This window comes from Tetranychus urticae, chromosome 2 (assembly GCF_039701765.1).
Source record: "Tetranychus urticae isolate SD_2017Ah chromosome 2, NJAU_TeUrti_SD_1.0, whole genome shotgun sequence".
Taxonomy (NCBI): Eukaryota; Metazoa; Arthropoda; class Arachnida; order Trombidiformes; family Tetranychidae; genus Tetranychus; species Tetranychus urticae.
In genome coordinates this window covers 12,165,248-12,187,565 of record NC_142959.1, presented here as the reverse complement: position 1 = coordinate 12,187,565, position 22,318 = coordinate 12,165,248, and the positions used below count along the sequence as shown (strand labels likewise).

The 22,318-nt window shown below is 33.3% G+C and overlaps 2 protein-coding genes and 2 long non-coding RNA genes across 6 annotated transcripts; 2 read left to right on the top strand and 2 right to left on the bottom strand.

Annotated features, from left to right (window-relative positions):
• The first annotated feature begins 14 nt into the window (after positions 1 to 14).
• Positions 15 to 3,859, top strand: Vps50 (vacuolar protein sorting 50). The gene is made up of 5 exons (XM_015932402.3): positions 15 to 186; positions 291 to 475; positions 640 to 2,794; positions 2,882 to 2,978; positions 3,069 to 3,859. The coding sequence occupies exons 2-5, from the start codon at positions 352 to 354 to the stop codon at positions 3,681 to 3,683; spliced, it is 2,991 nt and encodes a 996-aa protein (XP_015787888.1). The 5' UTR covers positions 15 to 186; positions 291 to 351; the 3' UTR covers positions 3,684 to 3,859.
• Positions 3,821 to 5,597, bottom strand: LOC107364989 (coiled-coil domain-containing protein R3HCC1L). 2 transcript variants are annotated; one of them, XM_015932451.3, is made up of 4 exons: positions 4,532 to 5,597; positions 4,267 to 4,433; positions 4,061 to 4,204; positions 3,821 to 3,989 (listed from the first exon to the last, which is right to left on the bottom strand). In XM_015932451.3, exons 1-4 carry the CDS (start codon positions 5,185 to 5,187, stop codon positions 3,931 to 3,933), a joined length of 1,026 nt encoding a protein of 341 aa, XP_015787937.1. In that variant the 5' UTR covers positions 5,188 to 5,597; the 3' UTR covers positions 3,821 to 3,930. The 2 variants fall into 2 exon arrangements, with proteins under 2 accessions (XP_015787937.1, XP_015787942.1); XM_015932456.3 differs by having other exon boundaries at positions 4,061 to 4,201.
• Positions 5,598 to 5,822: 225 nt separating this feature from the next.
• Positions 5,823 to 9,925, top strand: LOC107369898 (uncharacterized). Of its 2 annotated transcripts, XR_016198870.1 has the most exons (4): positions 5,823 to 5,975; positions 6,058 to 6,078; positions 6,175 to 8,186; positions 8,349 to 9,925. It is a non-coding gene; the product is annotated as an uncharacterized LOC107369898 (long non-coding RNA). The 2 variants fall into 2 exon arrangements; XR_003082185.2 differs by having other exon boundaries at positions 5,823 to 6,078.
• A 2,960-nt stretch (positions 9,926 to 12,885) lies between these two features.
• Positions 12,886 to 21,386, bottom strand: LOC112539587 (uncharacterized). Its single transcript, XR_003083471.2, has 2 exons — positions 21,126 to 21,386; positions 12,886 to 13,936 (listed from the first exon to the last, which is right to left on the bottom strand). It is a non-coding gene; the product is annotated as an uncharacterized LOC112539587 (long non-coding RNA).
• Positions 21,387 to 22,318: the final 932 nt, after the last annotated feature.

Genomic DNA, 22,318 nt, shown 5'->3' with positions numbered 1-22,318 from the left:
ACGCAATGTTAAGATGATCCCAAACCATTCAGTTGATTACCTGCAGTGAATTTTTTGCAACAACTGTTTACTAGGCGTGTGTACATTGTGATATCTGAATTTAATATTTATTATGCTCTGTGCAATTACCATTGATTTAATTAATGAATGAATTTATTTAATACCAATTGGCTTATTTATGAGCTGGTAAGTATTAGTGGCTAACAGTTACTAAAGCCATCATCTCGTTAACTTTACTTTCACCTGATCTCTCATTTCTCTTTTCTTGCATCTTTTCCTTATTCATTTAGATCACACTATATGGTTTGGATTCATTAACTTACAATAGTTTACTTTTGATGTGTTACCGCCATGGATGAAGAGAATGATCAGCAGATACTTGATGGTATTGATGAAGACATTTTTAAGGTTAATTATGAAGTAGGATCATTTGAGAGTCTAAATTACGTCCTTGATAAAGTTGAAAATGAACTGAGTAAGTTTAAAGCCAATAATTTTTTACAGATTATTTCCAAAATTCCTTTCACAACTCTCATTATGTCTTTCGCCGCTTTTGTCATATGTATGATGGCTCTTTGTCAATATTATAAATCTAATTCAAGTATTATTGTTTTATTGTATCCAATGTGTACTTTCTAGATCTTGATTACATCCTTCAAGAAAAGAGGCGCTTGGAAAAACAATTAAATGTTGTTTCTAGACGTTTGTCTACATCCATTATGGAGAAAGAAGGTGCTTATGGTAAAGAGATGAAACGAGTAATAGATATTCAAAACAAACTGAGTGAAGCAATTGGAATTTGTCGGTCAGCAAGGAAAGGTTTTGACAAAGGTCGAAGTGATTTCACTTGCGCCAGTCTAGGGATTGTTGCCAGTTATCGGAGAAGAGAAGGTCTTCGAGATGTTTTGAAGTCTTTATCAACAATCAAAACTCTCCAGCAAACCAATGTTCGACTAAAAGAGATGATTGAAGAGGATAATGATCACTGTGCAGCTATTCAATTGTGCATTGAGTGTCAAAAGGTTGTCAACACTTTGAAGCATTATAAATGTGTTTCTGAATTGAGCTCTAAACTTACGGATATGTTGGATATGATCGAAGAGCACATAGATGCTAGCCTTTCTAAAATGTGCCATAATTTTAATGTTGATACCTACAAGGGACTCCAAAAAGCTTACTCGTTATTGGGTAAAACACAGACCTCTATGGATTCACTGTGTATGCATTTTGCAACGGCTATAAGTGACAAAGCTTTTAGTGTTGTTCATGGTTATGTTGAACTGTGTTCAGTGGAAGCTAAAAAGATTGAGAATTTCCGTAAAAAAGAGTATAAAGAACTTTGTAAATATGTAACCAATGAGTGTTTTATACCTTGTTTAATAGATCTCAGCAAATCACTATTTAACATTTTACTCAACTATAGACGCATTTTATATTTCCATCAATGTGAAAAAGACACTAATGATTCCACTGTGTCCAATAATAACGATGAGAATACTCATCATCAAAGTGAACCCAATAATAAATGCCATGCATTGAATACGGATAATGATGATGATGAAGAGAGATCTGTTGCTGCAGCCACCATTACCACAACCACTATTGCCAATTCTGTCTGTAATGAAGATCAGAGTGATATTGAAGATGGTGGTGGAGGGATAGATGATAATGGTTCTGGAGATGCCGGTGATAAAGATTATCTCGGTGAAGAGGATCGAGTTGAAGCAAACTTCAATCGACGTTTCATTCTGCAAAAATTGGAACATGGATTAGGTCGGATATGGCAAGAAGCACAACAGAAATTGCGCGCACTTGTCCAAAGCCATGACATGTCAAATTGTTCTTTCGAAGAACTCATGACAATTCTTAGAGTATCTCGTCGCATGATAGATATCGGAATGGAATTTTGTGACAATAACTCAACCGAATTTGAGGAAACATTACACGAAAAGACAGTAAATTATTTTAACCATTACCATAAAACACGACTAGATGAGCTTCGGATGTACCTTGAAAATGAATCTTGGACTGTTTGCCCTGTTAAAAATGGTTTCCAATATTTTGATTTACAAGAATTTAAATTTCTAAAGCCTCTTCGTGCTCACTCATTAGGTAACCTTTCTCTAGCAAATAGTGAAACAAGCGGACCAGGATCACCTGAAAAATCTTCCTTTTTCCGAGATTCATTGCTTGCTGATTCATCTGGAACTATTGAAAACCCATTTGACAATATATGCTTAGAAAATGAAGACGCAAGTGATAGCATAATACGCGAGTTAGAACGGTCCACAAATAAAGTAGTCAGAGATGGAACGAGAGAAACTGATGCAGCTGATGATGATACGTCTGAAGACGAAATAGAAGACGAAATGGCCATGGATTCTTCAAAAAATAGTGACAATGACCAAAAAGTCACAAGCTATAATGAAGGACCATTGGTTACCAATACAAGTCTCTATGTTCTCCGTCTGATCGGCAAATATATGCAGATAATGTTTCTCTTGAGACAAATAGCTTTCGATATTTTGTTAAGCATATTTCACTTATTTGACTACTATTTTTATACAGTGTACACATTTTTTGCCAAGGAGATTAGTGATATTCGTAATAATTGTCTTTCGGTTCGTTTTAAGACTTGCCTTGTTCGTATTGAAGATTCAATGAAGAATGGCGATTCCGAATCAAATGATGACCAGCATCCATCAACAATACAGTCAATGGGACTTATGGATCGAACTCTTAACCCTGAAAATCTTTATGGACTATCTGAAAGAATCGTTGGAATTGAATCTGTGTAAGTATTAGAAAATAACATTGGAAAATTTATGAGTAATATCCACTCTGAAATACTAATTACATATAAATAATTAATCTTTTTTAGAATGTTCCTTGCATCTCAACTTAACGTAATTCAACAATATTTCCGAGATCTTATTCCATCTTCAAAACATTCAATTCTTGACAAATACTATATGCAGGTATATTACTTTCCATAAAACACTTTATAGCTTGATTTAATTTCTTTGGTTTTCTGGTTAATCATTCTTATCTGTTCTCCATCTTTTTAGGCTGTATCGGTTGCCCAGGATTTACGTTATCCTGGTTACATGTTGGTAGCTATTAGATCAATTAATTATGAATCAATATTGACGACTGTGGAAAATGTTAGATGGGACCTTACTGAAATTCCTTCAATGCACAATTCGTATGTTGATAGTTTACTAAAGGAAATACAATTATTTTCTTCTCGATTGGACCAAATATGCTCCGAATTGGAAGCTAAAGTACCTCAAGAAGCCAAGAATATGTTGTGGTCATCTGTTCTCAAGTTGGCAAATCGTACATTCGTTGAAGGCTTTTCAATGGCCAAGAAATGTACTCCCGCAGGCCGTGCTCTTATGCAATTGGATTATCAAGAATTTTTAACCAAAGCTGAAAAAATGACTTTAATTAAACCAATTCCAGAACGTGAGTTGGTTGAAGAATATATCAAAGCCTACTATTTGATGGACGATGCTCTCGAAAAATGGATCATGTCTCGTAATGAGTACACACAAAGGCAATTATTATCACTTGTTAATTGTATCGCCTCTGAGAAGCGAGTTAAAAATCGTCTTTTAGCAATTATTGACAGCAAATTTGAAAATCAAAATTGCCTCAACACAGTAGAGGTAAAACATTAATTTAAATCACCTTAGCTTTTCTCATTTCGTCTGCCTATTTCTCTCTTATATCTTCGACATTTTTCCACTATCTCCATCTATTCCTTTCTTACTTGATTGAAGTTCTAATGATTCTCAATTATTTCAATGTGCAAATGTTAATTTAAAAAATTAAAAATTTATGTCTTCAAAGATAAGTTCTCATCATTGACTTTAGATCAAAAAACTAAACAATTTGTATTATAATAATTTCAGATTAGTTAAAATTTTAACCAACGTCTCCTTCCCAAACAGCCTGTGTCAATTTCATGGCCATCCTTCGTTTCTCTAAAAAAATGGGAAAAAGGAAAATTTTAGTTAATTTAACTGTCAAGAATTAACAACAAGTTTACTCTCACCTCTTGCTTCTTGTAAACGTTTCTTTTCGGCGGCTCGCTGTTCCGAACTAATTGTACTTCTCAATCCTAAAGCGCCCGTAACAAGTCTACGAGCAAGTACAGCTGATGTTTGCGGTCTTTGTCTATGTGGTAAAAGATGTTCTGCTATGGAGGAAATTGAAAATCATTAAAATTAATAAACTTTTGAGAAGAATGGAAATATTTACCAGCACATTTTTGAGCTTTTACTCTCGACTCCTTGATGGCTTCATTTAGAGGTCTGAGACGAATATTGGTGTAAGGCATGGACATGGCCTCTCTAGCAGCGATTTGGCTCGAGAAAACAGCCAAAGCATGTGTATCGTCAACCCATTTTATGTCAAAATCTCGGGAACTGAAAAAGTAATAAAATAGAAAAAATTACATCAATTACTACGATAAAATTAGATATCAGAAATTGACCTGAATCAATTACTAATTAATCCTACTTACTTGAAAACAGATAAAGATGTTACCAAATCCTGCGTCCTTAAATCAGATGGAAAATCATATATTTCCAAAACATGAGATAACTTGGAATCATCTTCATTGGGCTCGTAAACTTCCAATTTAAGGTAGTCGACTTTATCTTTAACTTTAAGATTGGTTTCGTTTTTATGCTCGTTTGGATCATAAAATTGTTCAACCAATTGAGGTTTTACACAGTCTCCATCATCATCGTAGATATCGTCCCATGACGGTTCTGATTCATTTGAGCTCGCACATTTGACAGATTCGTTCGAAGATTCCAATTGAACCATGGATTGATTCTCTTTTTGTTCAATCTTCTCTTCTTTGACAACTTTTTTGACACTATCTTTATGATTTTTCTCCTTCTCTGTGTCAACTATTTCTTCTTGCGTCTTTTTCACTTTACTTTGGTTTGACTTTCGCTGAGCGTTATTAATTTTCGTCACTTTGGCAGACTTTTTACATGGATTATCAGTTACAGTTTTAACTTTGGACATATGTGCATTTGGTGGGACATAAAATTCTCTATCTGGTCTTTTCTGTCTAGTCTTTGTTGCTTCATTACTTTTTGTTAAATTAATACAACCATTCAGAGAGTCACATAAACTGTCCTCAGTTGATCTTTCATTCGATTCCATTTAACTGCTTTCTATGAAAGTGTGAACCACTGAGATGATGTTTCTTATACTTGTTATGATATAAATAAAATCAGACGGCAGAAAAGGAGACAAATCGGAGAAGTGTATGAAAATAGAATGTCGATCAATAAAAAGGTGATGAAAAAGAAACAAAAGGTATACTGTCACAATAAATGGAAGCAAGATCGGAGTCAAAAGATAATGATGATGATGGTGATGAAAAAGAGGAAATATGTTTCTGGTTAGGAATCAATGAATTAATTTGAAAGGAATAATTTTTTCAAATATCATAGAAATGTTGTTAAATTAAAAATTTTTAGAATAAAACAATCAAAGGTACAAATAAGACGGAAATTGTAAATACGATGATTTCAATAAATTTCAATAAAGTCCAAAACAAACCAAACAAAACAGATTGTTTGCTTTTTGCAGTCTTGTTGTCATGAACATGCGCGAGTAAATTGCGCGTAAAATAAGTTACTTAAATTAAGTCTTAAATTTTAAGCTCTTTTTAATTTCTGTTAAAATCCTATTAAAATTAACCGATTTGTAAGTCGTCGCTATTGGTAATAAACTATTTCTATTGTGTGTCAAAGCGGAAAAATCTTGATCTTTATTGATTAAAACTGGTAAGTAAAGACTAGTAATTAAATCTTTCCGATTTTTAATATTTTTTTTCAGGTTTGTTATGAGCTTGGAAGGTTAAACAAAACTGGTTTTATGCAAATCAGTTCCTGTGACCACATTTAATCTCGTGGTATTCACCAAACCAGAAAAATGTACTCAGTGTAAGAACCAATCGACCGGTAAACAAATCTGACGTAATATTAATTTGTTAATCTTTGAACAATTTTCCATATCAATTTTTAGAGCTCTGGAAAGCAAGAATTTGTAAGTCTGTTTGTTGAAAAGCCTACTTGGGCCTCAAGAAAAGTGCCGCCATTAAACAATATTGATCAATTTTTCTTTTCTTCCATCTTCCACCAGACACAAGCAATAAATAGAAGAATTATAATTGTTCCCACTTTTATATATCAATTGAAATTGAAATGAAGGATAAGGAGATGGAGACAAGTTAAGGAAGTAATGAAGCCAGACGAGATCAAGACTCAACTCACGTAATCAAAATATGAGACAAACATTCAATTACATGGACTTTGTAAGACCTAGAGTTGATAGACACGTGAAATGCTATTTTTATTGTAATATTTCTGCTGCTATTTGTTTCCATCAAATAGCCTAAGTATAATTACAAGGACATTGTGGAAAATTTGCCTTCATTTTTCGATAAGATGTCTACCATGAAAAAGTAGAATGATCGCTTCATCTATTGATGTTAAACTTATGGTAAAAGAAGTTTCAAGAAGAGGAAAATTAGACCTGAAACAAACATTTACTCAGCACTTGCATAAAGAGTGGGGACGCGTGTACAGTATAATTATTTTCATCAACAACTCATCACTATGTCAGGTTACTAACATCCATTTGTTGACATTAGTACACGATACCAGCTTGTGGTTAACCCAATCTACCTAGATTAATTCAAGGTCTCGCCATTATTCTTAGTTATCATTACTGAAGCTACAGATTCGCCTATTTTGACTGCAGTGTTTGTATTGTTTCGCATTTCGATATCCTGTACAATTGTTCTTGTTCTTGTACTTTGTTCCATATTTGCAAAGATTGCTCTCGGTACAATCAAGAGGTACCAGAGATCAGAACAAACTGAAACAAAATTTAACCTAATGTCTTGTTGTTGTCCCCATTTTTAGGTTCAAGAGATTTCTTGGTAAAACATATTGATAAATCAAAAGTGCTGCACACGTGAGATGGAAATACAAGGGTCAAATTTGTCGCATGATAGGAAAATTGGTTAATTTATTGAATTGATTTGCAGGTTAGCTGGTAATTTTCTGTTCTCCATAGCACGAACAAACAATTGTTTACAATCTTGTTTTGAAGATCAAAAGTATAAAAGCAAAATATCACTTCAACTTTCGATGTTTGATAAAATAGTGATAACCAACCATTAGTCGCATAAATCCAGACGGAAATTTTGTTGCAACCATTAAGTATTGCTGTTTCAGCTACTAGTAAAAGACTTTCTTCATACTGGTTTATTGAAGACCAATCAGGCTTTAGTTCAGTTATATAATTGATATTATAATTATTAAATCTTCACAGCACTTTTCCTACTGAGCTTTTTGATGGTTATCGCGAGTGCCAGCATGTCGCAAGTTCACTTGATGAAACAGCTTACAATGAAAAGAGCCTGAAAGATGATTAGTATGGAGTTGGTCAAAATTTCAATCCGTAAGATGTATTGTTGCCAGATAATGAAGTAGATGGACGCTAATAAGGTTGGTGTTAAAACTGCGGCTGAAACAAAAGGTTGATCAACATAAGATAAAATGAAACTCAGATGATGAATAACGGCAATCACTACCAGCAGGGAAAGCTCCAACCAGAATATGAGTGAATCATAAGGAAGTCTAATACCTTTCCATATAAATATGCACAAACTAACAATTAAATAAAAGTTTACGTATCGTTGGGTGAAAAAATGGATTACACTATGTATTAGATTCATTTATACAATTTGAATTTTTTTGCTATCAAATTAAACCTAAAATAAATTTACCATGTTTCTGGTTAACTCTGGTTGCGATGGTGATCATTATTGAAATTGAACAAAACAAAACAGTTTCTGTTGCTATTATTTATCAATGAGTTTTACCTCCAATAATTTAAATTGTTAGCTTAGAAAAGAAGTAATTTTAAATTATTTCAATTGTTTCGATTCCCTTTCGCGAATAATTGATAAATTTTGTAAAAACCGCTAACCTATTTGGACCCTTTCTGCTCATCTGTTGTGGTGAAGCGAAAAATAAACCTCGAAACTGTTTTAATGAACTTTGTTATCAAACTATTTTATATTTATACTAATTTAACTGTGATTAAGTGAAAAATTCGTGTTTAATTTTTATGATATTGTAAACGTAAGTATTATATTATTTATACAAACAGTCGGAATCAATGTTATAGCCTAAAAATGACTGATTTCGCATAGATGTGGAACTATGTTTTTTATTTTCACCTATATTTAATTTTTTGTTATTTCAATCATTCCTCGGAATTGGATTTTGTTATATAATGGACAGGATTAATAATGGTAACCATGGATGGTCCTAAATCGGTGAAGACTGTCAATATTGTGACCAATCCATCGATATTTCTTGGTCAAGAGACGGCTTCTTTCAAATGGTTATTTTTGTTTGTCAAATGGCTTTTCATAACCATTAATGCTATTGCCTTGGCTGGTCAACTTTATTGTTTATTTGCTCCTAATGTAATCATTTGGTCTCCCGATACTGCTCTTACAATATTGGGTATATTTTTCGGAATCGTCCTTTCTTTCGTTGCTCTCTTCGGTGCTGTCAAGGAGGAATGTTATATCATTTTGACCTACAATATTTTTATTTCGGTTATTTACATTGTTTCGGTTTACCATCAATGGGGTTCCTTGATCGAAGAGATTTCACTCTTCTTCTACGTTCTTCTTTGCTACCTTTTCGCCCATTTAATGTACCGTAAATGTCCAATACCAGCCAAATGACATGCCAGTTTGGATCTTGGTCTCATTTTGAACAACCAGTTCATCATCCCAATGAGTTTTCTGGTAAAAGAAAGCATTATTGTCTTGCGATACAGCTTGTGCATTCCTAATGAAGATTTGAAGATTGCTTATCATCCATGAGCCTTGCCTTCGACTCAAAATGATCACAACTTCCACGTATTATTTAATTCATCATCATTGATAAATCGTGATGGTGGCCATCGTTTTGTTACTATTTTATTAAGTACGATGTCTAATAATCTTCAAAACTTTGCAAGACATTTTCATTAACAGATGAATCGATATCTCAAGAAACGTGTCCCAGTCCAATGATGCTGATATCGGTTTTCCTTTAACTGGAAAATAAAGAGCACAAGAAGCAATTTTGCTAAGAAATAGTGATTTGAACTCATGGAAATGGCTCTTTATTATTCTAAGATGATGACGATTTGCATTAAGTTTGAAAATAACTATCTAATTGTTGAAGATGGTACTCTAATTACAAGTAAAACTACTCCTATCCAACTTATTTCACTTCTCAACGAGAAATTATCTGATGTAAATTGTTCTTGTGTTGTTTTGATTGTTATAAGCGAACATCTTGAAAATTTTTCATCTATTGATTGATGACAATAGAATGATCTTTCTTATTAATGTCAACTTTCTATGTCAGTCATTCTGAACGCAAATAATGTAAATTTTTTAAACCCAATAAATAACGAAGAGAAATGACAATATAATCTTGTATTTTGAATAAAATATTGAATGTTCCTGCAATATCTCGCAATAAAAGAAACAAGCATAATGGTAGATAAACTGAATGATTATGAATGTGAATGAACCTGTGAAATTATGATGCACAAGTCTAATAATTGGAGCAATATCAACTCATCTAATCTGTTTGATTGAATCCTTGAACCTTTTGGAACTGTTTGATATTATAATTGTAATGAACTACACGATTCAACAAGCTAATCGACAACTAATCAATCTATCAACGTTTTATGTTTTCATGTCTTAAGCACTTTTTTGTAGCATAATTCAAGCTCTCATTTATATAATTTTGATTGTAATGTCTATTTAGTGATAACTATTGAATAAAAATGATCTTCATTTTCTAGACTTAAGACTATGAATTCATTCAAATTTACTAATATTGCAATTTTCACTTTGAAAATGGGTTCTACACTGCATAATTAGGCTCACAATTTATTTGAGTTTGTGGGTTTCCATTACAATTAATTTAAACGTTTTGAAGAAGAAAGAAGTACTGTCAAAGCTCGAACAATGTAGTTAAGATTTAAGACTTGGTAGTCAATTGTAGGAAATGGAAAACTGTGTCCATTAGTGCTATCAAAAAACTTGTACGATCAATAGTTTTCCCGAGAATCGAGGTCGAAGTTGAAACTTCGATTCGCTTTTATTGAATTATGGAAGCAGTTTCAATAATGAAACTCAAACCAATAATGTAACTTTCAATGCTCAACCAGAAAATGCAAAGATTTTGATAAATAAAACTTTCCGTTCGAAATAAAGTAGATAAGTTCGATTCTAAGTTAAACTGGCCTCATTCTGCGACCGTGAGATTTGGAGAGCTTAAATTTATGATTCGTGCATAAAAATTGATAGTACACATCATAGACTGAATAGGTTTTTCATATCATCAATAGTTCTCCTGATTTTGGGCCATTGGCATCGAAACTTTGAACCTTAATATTTGGAGAATAATTGCACCTACGACCGACATTCTTTGACCAAACACTAGATATTAATATGGGCAATAACAAACTGACGAACTTGATTGAACTACTGATGAAAATCTGGGCTAATTGATACAATAATGAACATCCTTCTAACATAATATAAGATTTGTGTTTGCAAAACAATTTATCTTTATAAATCAAGTCTAAAATCTGGTAACACAAGAAGTAAAAAGCTATAACTTTTTTTCGAGGAATCTTGAATGATCGGAATTTCTTTATTTTATAGAACATAATGAAATCTTATGATTTGTCAAAGAATGAAGATTGTAGGTACTATGATGCTCGAAATATTTAGGTTCAAAGTTTCGAAGCTAATGGCCCAAAATCATGAGAACTACTGATGAAGTGGAAAAGATATTCAGTCTATGATGTGAAACGGCAATTTTTATATACGAATCATAAGTTTAAGCCCTCCAACACTTACGGTTACAGAATGAGGCCAGTTTAATTTAGAATCGAACTTATCTGTTTTATTTCGAAAATAAAGTTTTATTTATCAAAATAAGGGCATTTTCCGATTGAGCATCAAAAGTTACATTATTGATTGAATATCTTTTCCACTTCATCAGTAGTTCAATCAAGTTCGTCAGTTTGTTATTGCCCATATTAATATCTAGTGTTTGGTCAAAGAATGTCGGTCGTAGGTGCAATTATTCTCCAAATATTAAGGTTCAAAGTTTCGATGCCAATGGCCCAAAATCAGGAGAACTATTGATGATATGAAAAACCTATTCAGTCTATGATGTGTACTATCAATTTTTATGCACGAATCATAAATTTAAGCTCTCCAAATCTCACGGTCGCAGAATGAGGCCAGTTTAACTTAGAATCGAACTTATCTACTTTATTTCGAACGGAAAGTTTTATTTATCAAAATCTTTGCATTTTCTGGTTGAGCATTGAAAGTTACATTATTGGTTTGAGTTTCATTATTGAAACTGCTTCCATAATTCAATAAAAGCGAATCGAAGTTTCAACTTCGACCTCGATTCTCGGGAAAACTATTGATCGTACAAGTTTTTTGATAGCACTAATGGACACAGTTTTCAATTTCCTACAATTAACCACCAGATCTAAATTCTTAACTCTAATGCTCGAGCTTTGACAGTACTTCTTTTGATTGTTATGTCTGTTTAACACTCAGCTTTCACTATTGAATGCAAATAAATTTGCTTTACTAGTCGCAAGACAATCTATTGTGTTATAAATTCATTATTAGGTGAATTAGCCCAGATTTTCTTGGCCAGCCAGTCATGTTTATCAGCTTTTTATAGCCCTTCATGCAATCTAATGATTTGTCAAAGAATAATGATTGTGGGTGCAATTATTCTCGAAATATTAAGGTTCAAAGTTTTGATGGCAATGTCCTAAATCAAGAAAACTATTCATTAAGTGAAAAAAGTATTATATCGTCGATGTGTACTGTCAATTTGCATGTACGAATCATAAGTTTAAGGACTCCAACTCTTACGGTTAAAGAGAACGGTCAATTTAACCACGAATCGAACTTATCGATTTTATTTCGAAAAGAAAATTTTATACAGTAAAATAAGTAAATATCTTGGTTGAGCATTGAAAGTTACATTATTAGTATGGGTTTCATTATCGAAACTACTTCCATAACTGAACAAAAGCGAATCGAAGTTTCAACTTTGACCTGGATTCTTGCGAAAACTGTCCATCAGAGAAATATTTTAATAGCACTAATGGACACAGTTTTTATGCTGCTACAATTAACCACCAAATCTTAATTCTTAACTACAATTTTCGAGCTTTGACATAATTCTTTTGATTGTTATGTCTAGTGAATTATAAGCTTAAACTATTGAAGTCAAATGTATTTGATTTTCTAGTCGTAGGTTCTGTATTCAACCTGATTGGTATTTATTTTTAAGAAAATGGGTTTCAACATTTGCATAATTAGACTGACAATTTATTTGAGTTCAGAGATTCCCACTATTAATAACTATGTGGTCAAGTGAGCAAAATTAATATCGTAATAATGATTTAAAAATTAGCCTTTCAGCAATTCTTCAATACTTTCACTCCTGCCTGCATCTTGACTCACATTCTTACCAGCTAAATTGCATTGAAACTGCTGGACTTACTTTTAGTGCAATGTTAATGAAGGGAATTCAATATATCGGAAAATATCATTCAATTTGAAGTCCTAAAATCAACCCTTTTGTCATTTTTGACACTGAATTTCGTATCAAAACATACGCTTAGTTAGCTTTAGTTTTTATTCAATCTCTTTTCAAATTTTGAAATGAAAGCGATCTAATTATCATTACACCATTATTAATTGTGAACAACAAATTATATAAAATTAAGTTTATTTGTTTAGTTTTCAAAACACTATTTATTTTAAATCACTATTTTTCATAATAAAGTACATAAAAAAGCCTTTGAAATGTTGAATGATACAATTTAATACCATAATAATAAAATAAACCGATTCAATTGTAAAATTACTGTCCAAGCAATTTAATTCCAATTAAATGATGATATTTTGGCCAAGATCTTCAACAGCACTAAGCATTCCTCCACTTCTGTAGTTATTTAGGGAAAGAGGCAACTAGAGGAAAAAGAAGATAATGGCCGATAAAATGAATGCCGGTGCTTGCTGATACAAGGATCATGAGGAGATGAATATCATAGGATGCTACAGTTATAATTATGTCATGATATTTTTAATGTTTCATACAAGATGATAACAATGATAATCCGAGCAACTTTTGTCAAATCCGATGGATCTTTATTATTACTCCTTTATTTTGCCTTCGCCGTTTTGACCCTTTGCCGAGATGAACAAGTCTTGATATTAAATAAAGCTTGAAGAACACAAATTGTGATTTGAAATTAATAACAGATTAGTTGTGTTATCAATAAAATGCTCTTTTTGTATCAATTCAGCTTGCGCTCGACACCTAGTGAGGAAACTTTTCCGTTTTCCAGGTTGATATTCTGCATAATCAATGTTTAAGCCATTAACATCACCATTATCACAACCATTTGTTTGTATACATTGAAAGTTGATTAAAAAACTATAAAGACCACGGATAGTTAAATACCAAATAAAAGTGAAAACGCAAAATAGGCAGGTAACTGAGCAAGCCAAACCAACTACCAACTTAATATAACCATATATCCATTCTTGGAATTTAGAAATTAATTTAGAGGGTAGCATGAAAATTTCACGAATATGCTGGTGAATTAAAGATGACATGATTTGCAAGATGACAATCGGCTGGAAAATTGAACAAAAATTGATGAAAGATTGTCAGGTTGTGGACACGACAAAGACCAATGTTGTAAAGCTTCAATCGATGTCGACAGTCCAAAGATATGATCACAATTGATAGTCAACCTAATCACAAATGAAAAAATGATGGAAAAATTATGATTAAGAAATCATCATCACAAAGATCTAAGGGGAAGAAGTGGTTGTTGCTGTTGGGTTTGATTCAATCATTGAATGAATGAAGATCCAAAGTTTGAGGCACATTTCCATTACCATTTGTTTTATTATTATTCAGAACGGCTGTTAGAATCATACAATTACGCATGCCCACTACAGAGGATATCTGTAGCCTGCTAAGTGCAGTCTGAGTACATGACCCAGTTAGGGAAAGTATAGAGAATGGTTGATTACATAGTTGTTTTACATGTTTTGGTTGTTTGTTTCAAAGTAGGATTGTTTGTGGGGATTTGTTTGTTTTGTTTGGTTCATTTTTGTTTTTTGACAGTGGTTTTAAAAGGTAGAAATAAAAAGTGTTACAATTGAAAATAGAAAAGGGAAAAATTAAGTTTAGAGGGTGTTATTGGGTTTTAGTTAGGATTTATTGTCTTTCTAAGCCAGGTCGCTTTACGTGCTTTCCAAGTAATATGGTTTTTGTCGTGTATCAGTAGTTTCTTTTCCAGGTGTTCAGTTAGTGCTGATATGGCTTCCAGTATTATTGTATCGTAAGATTTGTCATTTCCAGTAAACTTCCATCCTTTGATGAGACCATCTCTGATGGATTTAGTCCCATTGCATATTTCTAGATAGTGAACTAGGGTTTTGTTTTTGCGTTTAAGCTTGTTGAGATCGTCTAGTGTAGATTTCAGATCAACAATTGTTTCAACTGCTTTTTCAGCCCATTGATTACCAATCTTGCCAAAGGAGATTACTTTTTTGCCATATTCAAAGAAGTATTTTAAGTACGTGGTGTCAATTTCATAAACTTTACTAAAGAAGGAGTTCAGTTTGTCAGATAGATTTTTTGTGAAGGCTTGTTTCGTTATGATGTGGTTCTTGATTATTGTGAATTTGTCATCTATTCTTGGTTTTAGGAGGTTGTTCCATTTTTCACATTCCATCCATATGAATTTATTATCATTCATATTTAGAATGTTTGCAATGTAGATAGATGTAGGAGAATTTGGATAGGCGACCAGAAATTTCGGAATGATGTAGGTAGTCGGCTTATGTTGGGTCAGATTGACCATGATGTAGATGGCTAGAAAGTGATCAGCTGAGGTGCCTTTTGGTTCTAATATCTGGAAAAATTTTACGCCATCGCTTGTTATTACTTGAAGTTGGTTGCCTTTGAGGCGATATCCTGCCTGTGATAGTACCGGATAGCTTGCCTTCTTTGAATGAAAAACTTCCATATTTGGAATCTTATTGAAGAGTGGAAGTGGCTTGACCAGGTTTAGAAAGGGCCATTCTTGGTATTTATGAGAGGTTCCCAGAACAGCATTGGTCACATTTGTAATCCAGATTTTTACCGGATTACAGATGCTGAAGGCAGTAATAGGAACCCATGATGAATATCTAGGTTGAAGATGCATGTTTTCTTTGATGAAGTGATTTGTTCTGAGTATGAGTTTTGCGAAGATATCCTCATAATTGTGATTCATGTGTAATATTGTTGGAGATAATGAGTGTAATAAAGAGGATAGGAAAGCGTTGATGATGGTGTGTCCAACACATGAAGGCAGTTTCCTTATGGTGGCATTATTTCTTTCAATTCTACCTCCATTTTCTCTTATGATGCGATCAATATTCTCGATTGATGGAGCAACATCAAAGTAAATGCCAGCAACTTTAGGCCATTCTTTCATGCCTCTGGTGTAGATTTTCGTTTTGTTTTTATTCAGTCCAAGGTTAGCTTTGGCCATTTCGGTTTTGACAGTTTCCAATACCTCGTTGCATTTGTTTGAGTTTGCAACTACATAAACATCGTCGGCAAAAGCCATGATATTTATACTTTTCATTTTCAAGGTACGGATTACCTTGTTTAGGGCACAAATGAAAAGTATGGGACCAAGTTTTGATCCCTGAGGAACACCAAAAATATCTGGACGATATTTATAGACATTATATATCCGAGTTCTTAACCACCTACCATGGACAAATTGTTTAATCATTTGTACATCTGATAAGGGAAGAACCTTAGCAATCTCCTCAAGTGCATAATCAACTTTGACTGTGTCAAAAGCCTTTTCAAGGTCTGCACATATTAGACTTTTTGATGGATGCCAATGAGAGGTGAGTGTAACATGAAGATCTATCGGACTTAGATTTTGTTGATATGCGAATTGGGTGTTGCGAATTATGATTTGTGGTAGGACTTTCTGAATTCGTTTGGTTAAGATCTTGTCATAAATTTGTAGTATAAAGTTCGAGATGCGTATCATTCTAAAGCGACCATCAGGTTTTGGTATCAAGTGAGCACCAAAAATTTTTATAGTCTGAGGTATATAACCAAGCACGAAGGTTTCTTTTATGATGTTTATTAATTTTTCTTGATTTTTTCGCCAAAAAGTGTTCCAAGCACCCAGAGAAAAATCATCCGCATATCCAGATTGTTTAGGAAAAGTTTGAGCTCTTATGGCCACAATCTCTGCCTCAGTCAGATAGTTACTTTCAGTCTTCGAAGCAATGGTGAAGTGTGGTTTCATGTATATGAAGCCTCTTAGCTCATTGCTTCGATTACTGTCGTCAGCAAGAAGTGAAGATAAAGTGTCGACTGGTTTTATAATTCTGTTAAGGATCTTCCATATCTGCTTATTGTCTGTTAGGTTTTTCATGACAAATCTAATTGAGTTTGATCTAATTTTGATTCTCTCTTGTTTTTCTAGTTCTCTTAGTTCTTTAATCATTTCATTAATTTCTGCTGAAAAATTCCTATTGTTATTTCGTTTCATGCTTTTTATTCTTTTTCTGAGTCTTAAGGTTTTACTGTTGTTTTTTCTAATCCTAAAAATCTTACTATCACTTAAATGTTCAGTCATAATTTTCTTGAAAGTTTGATCGATTTGTTGAAATGTACTCATATCTATATTGGTTCTAAGGTTAGGGAATTTAAGTTTTCTGTATGTAGTTCTAAGCTTCTGTTGTTTCAGTTTATCCTCAAAACCCTCAGCTAGGGCAAAATCTAATGTTAGCATTTTGTGATCAATGATAACATCAGGTGATAGCATAAAGTTTTTTGTTCTTACATTTCCAAATATTAAATCTATCCAGGAGACATTTAAGTTGCGTTTGAATGTGAAACTATCTGATGTTGGCGTTGGATTGTAGATGGTCAAAGAGTTTCTCCCAATAAAACTACTCAGCAGGTCCGAGGCATGATTACGTTTGGATTTCGTTGACCATAGAGGGTGTTCACAGTTGAAGTCTCCAAGACATAAAAACGGAAAGTTTTTGAAGCGTTCCAATTGTTGAATAAGTACAGTCATTTGATCAAGAACTGATGAAGGATTTAAGTAAACACAACATATAATGATTGCTTTTCTTGAATTACCAATTAAAGCTGTTATGAGATTCTGATGTGTCCTATCATAGCCAAAAATGGTGAGATCAGTTGACACGACAAGAGCAGTTTGGTCGTTTATGATTAGGTTCTGAGAAGCAGCATATTTTGATAGTGTGAATCTATTTGCTTCAACAATGGAGCAAATGGTCTTGGTGTCCCTCAGCGCTTTTGCCAGCATATTCTCAGTTGCGGGTTGATTTTTTGCCGTATTAAGGTGGAATATTTGCATATTCCAGTGGGAATCTGGGTGAGGTGACGATCCATTTTGATTGGAGTTCAATGTCAGAGCAGGCATTTCGTATGGCAGTGATTAACTTTGGACAGTGTTTAGATAGAGTGTCGTGGTTTGATGGTGTCGGATGACAAGTAGCACAGGTGAATTCACGATTTTGTGTAACACAGACGTTTTGGTCGTGTGATAGACAACAAAATTTACACTTTGGTAGACGGGTGCAGTTGGTATAATAGTGTCCTAGCTGCCAACAATTTTCACAATATACTATGGTAATATGATCAAACGCAGGGACAGAGTACGATAAGAAGTTTATCCAGTAGTCCTTATTGAGTAATAGTTCTCTGTTCACAGAACTAAGTTGGACAACGAAGGTCACTGATGTTTCAAGATTGTTGATAATGTATTTAACTTTTGTTAGGTTGTCAGAGATTAAGTTGTTTTGCGCGACAAGGATCTGAGTAAGTAGTTCTTTTGTACCAATATCACCGTCTGAAGGAACTGTAAATTTTATCACCGATGGTTCAGGGCAAATAGTATTCCAGGACCAGTTTGGAAAGTTGTTGTTAATGATGTTACCGATTACCTCCAAATCCTGTTCAGTATTGACAGAGATTCGTACCTGACGACCAGATCTTCTGATAAATCTGAGTTTGGTGTGTGGGTTAGGAATAATGTTGATAAGGGATTTAACAGCTTCTTTTATAGCTGATCGAAGATTACCAAAAGGAAGAGATCTTCGATTAAATTTCACAAGAATATAAAAGTTAGTTGGAATACCGTTCACAGAAAACCAGTTGAGACGATTTGCTTGTAATTCACGATGAATCTTCTGATGATGAGTGTTTTCAAAACGTTGAGATAACATAACTGGTTGGTATTTTGAGTAAGATCAAGATTGTTGTAATAGTAGACTTTCACTTGTTGAGTAAAGCTCGTACCAAGTGAGCAACTTGTTAATTTGTAAGTTGAACATGTAAATTGGTCATGAAGCTGAGAAGATGAAACAAGTTTAGTTTGTTTGTTTTGGAATTGAGAGATGAAGAAGCGGTTAATAATTAAGGTTTAGAAAAGTTAACACTTTGGTGAGACTTTTGAACTTTGTAACTGGCGAGTTAGAAACATTGTATGTTTCGGTAATTAGGAAGGATTAGACGCGCCAGGACTTAACGTTTAAGATTTCAGTTGGTGGATTTAGATGTTTGAAAAATGTAAAGTGAGTAAGTAATGTGAGAAAAAGAAAAGTTTGAATTTGAGGATTTGTTTGAGGAAGTAATTCGAGAAAATTAGCGTAGAAAGATCTTAAGTAGCTATGGTTAATTGAATAAGCAGGCAAACAATTCGTAGAAGCTAATTCAATTTGCAACAAGATACGAAAAAGTTTGGTCAATTCATTATGAATTTATAATTGAAATTAGTTTTTTCAAGTTCATGTTTTAACTTGATTCTGTAGACTGAACAATCTTTATCCAATGCATTAGTACCCCATTTTAAGCAGTTCGGGCACTTCTGCTTTCGTCTGTCCGTTTGGGCTTCGCATGTACCAGTGTGATTTTTTGAACAATAGGCACAACGAGTAACTTTACCGCAAATTCTAGCAGTATGTCCATATCCACAACATAGGTCACAAAACTTAATTTCAAAAAAATCAGTTGCTCTAATGAGACAGCTTCCAACATTAACAGCACCAAATCTTTTACCAATCCTTTCTCTGATTTCCGGAGTAACAGTTAATATTACGTCCACATGTCTTCTTGTTTTATTCTTGAAGGCATGATTAATCACAACTTTGTTGGCTGGATCAGACCATTTATTTCGAAGAATGAGTCTTGCTAACCATTCTTTAACCTCTTTATCATCAGTGATGTTTAAACGAACACCATTTAGTCTTATTAAAGGGTTCCTCAAAGTAGGGATTTCTACCGACCAATCTTTTAATTGTTCTTGAAGAAACTTCACAAGGCGAGAGCGATCAGATATTGATTCACATTTTACCTTGACCGATGCGTAGCCACATTCAGTTTCCATTATCCCACCAACATCAGCCGGGGTATGTTCTAGAAGTGTATCCAGGTAATCTTTCATTTGAGATGGAATACTTCTTTGCGGCTGTTCTTCAAACACAGACGTTTTTAAAATGATAATCGGCCAGATCTGAATATCTTCCACATTAAACCAAGTTGGAGGTGTTGAGAGTGTTGAATAATTTTGACAAATTTCTCGTCTCTGTTGATTATTTGATAGAGTGGAGGGATTGATAGCAACATCTGGTGCTATGTCAGGTTGTTCTTCTACCTCAGGAGGAGAAAATTCACGGTAAAAGTTAGTGCACAAAGCGATATCAGTAGCAGTAACCGAGGCCAACCATGTTTCTGATTTTAGCATGGAGTCTAACAGCGTAATAACAGGATAACTTTCGATTTTGGAAATAACAATTGGTCTTTTCAAATCAGTAATTTGTCCAACACATTTCACAAACTTTAAAACTTTATCAAATCTAGTTGCTTCAACAATTGTAAGGTCATTCTAAAAATAAAGTTTTTTCTAAGGTTAATTTTCTTTTTGACTGGAGTAGTCTTCATTTCTCAGGGTTCTAGTAGTGACTAAAACAAGATTTTTCTAGTGGGCTTATTAAAGCCAGATTTTTCTTTTGTGCAAGGTATAAAAACCTGCATATTATTAACTAAATAGATTTTTACTTTAGTTACTTACAAGAACTTCCAGCGAGAATTTCTTAATGGTAGCCATGGTGGTAATTTGTCCAGTGTAAACCAGTCAGAATTTAATTAGAAGGTTACGAGTAGGTCGCCTGGCACAATTTAAACCTGAAATAAAAAATAAGCAGTATCAATTATTCAAATAAAATAAGATTTATCACAATTTTTTTGAGGAGCAAATTTTATGCGACTTTCACCCATTTGTTGTGCAAAATGCCAAATGCACCTCAAAGATGGCGCTCAATATTTTTTGGTCAAAATAAAAATTTAAACTGTTGAAAATTGGTTAATTATTGTACTATCTTATCGGCAAAGCAAACACATAAATCAATAATAAAATAGACAATATCCAATCGTTTAGTGGAAAAAAGTTATCATGTCACAGAAAATTCATCGATGATTTTAAGAGATTTTCAATGTTCACTATGAGATATTTTGGAAACCAAAGAAGAGGGAAAACAGGTTTATCCAAATGGTGCAGTCGAGACACTATTTACATATAAACTAGCCTGTCTTTGATTGTCAACAAGGCATTATTATTGAAGATGTCTGAAAATTATTCAATTGAAATGTTCACTAAAGGAAGAAACACCAAGGTGTATTATAATGGCGATAATTGGAAGACTAGCTTAGTAGCTGGAAGAAGTTGTTTTGAAGTTATGTGGTGGAGAGGGAGAGAGGGAAATAAAGATTATATAAAACACAAAAGATTAGATTTAATCGAGGCTTTCCATCACAATAAAAGTAAGACATGAAAAGGTAATGGTGTAGAGTAATCAAAAATAACAAAAATGATCAATTTACCATGTTAACGCGCCATATTTGATGTGTTAAAGTTGTGATTGGTAAGAGGTCAAAGAAAATCCAAGGTAAAAAAGGTAAGACCTAAATTGAGGATATTTAGCTATTCAATTAATGACTATTGAATTGTAAATAAACAATGGGTGAAATGTTAACCAATACATTGTATTAAAACGTGTTGTAAATGGAGTCACAATTAAATAAATTCATGATAACTTAAAATAATCTACAAAAGTAGAAAGAAGAAGCATGTTTTGTTTGCTAGACGCCTTGCTTCATGTTTGCAAGACAAACATTTTTGGAGAGAGATGACTTTTGAAAAGAAGACAGAGAAAAGGAAAGAGAAAACAAAAAGAAAGAAATAGGCAAAAGATGAAAGAGCGAAATATTTTTAGCCTCTGTGTAATTTGACCTTGTTAGGGTCAGACAGGGGGCAAAGATTGGGTCCAAAGATTGGGTTCAAAGATGGATGGAAATAAATATTACCAATAATCTGTGATATTTTGGTTACGTGATAATCTGTGATAATGCAATGCGGCTTTTGCGAGACTATCAACTTTGATTTAATCAAAGATGCTCGAAGCGAAAAAATATACACAACAATTAACATTATGGTTAAGTTTATAGATAATTGTACAAATATTCAGTCAATTATCTAACAATAGCCATCAACATGCTCTGTTTGTAAACTAAATGTTTAACCATTTGATGAAATAAAGGTTAACCTGAAAATGAAGTTACTCTTTATTTTTCAATCAAGTTAAATTGTTTCCAAGCACAAATTTACAGTTTGAAAACATTGCAATTACAAATTTAGGTTGATCAAGATAAATTTTTAACGTAAAATCTTCAATCTATTGGTGAACCGGTAAGGTGAGTTTTGACAAGATTGAAGACCAAGTGACAATGACTGATCAATATTAGGTCAGTTTTACCGTATTTAATAAGGCAACCGATATTTTGGTTTGAAACAATGAACTTAATGATGAATTCAGAGGTTACTGATAAAGAAATGAGCTCAAACTGTTGCAAGGAAATGCTTAGTTTGAACTGCTACTTGTTTGGATGAATCAAAATATCATTATAATTAGACAATAAGCTAATGTGTGTTAAAGGCGCTGGTTTAAAGTTGAAGAGCCTAATGATCTGGAAACAAAAATAACAATCAAACTAGTTTATCATTATAGTAATACTTT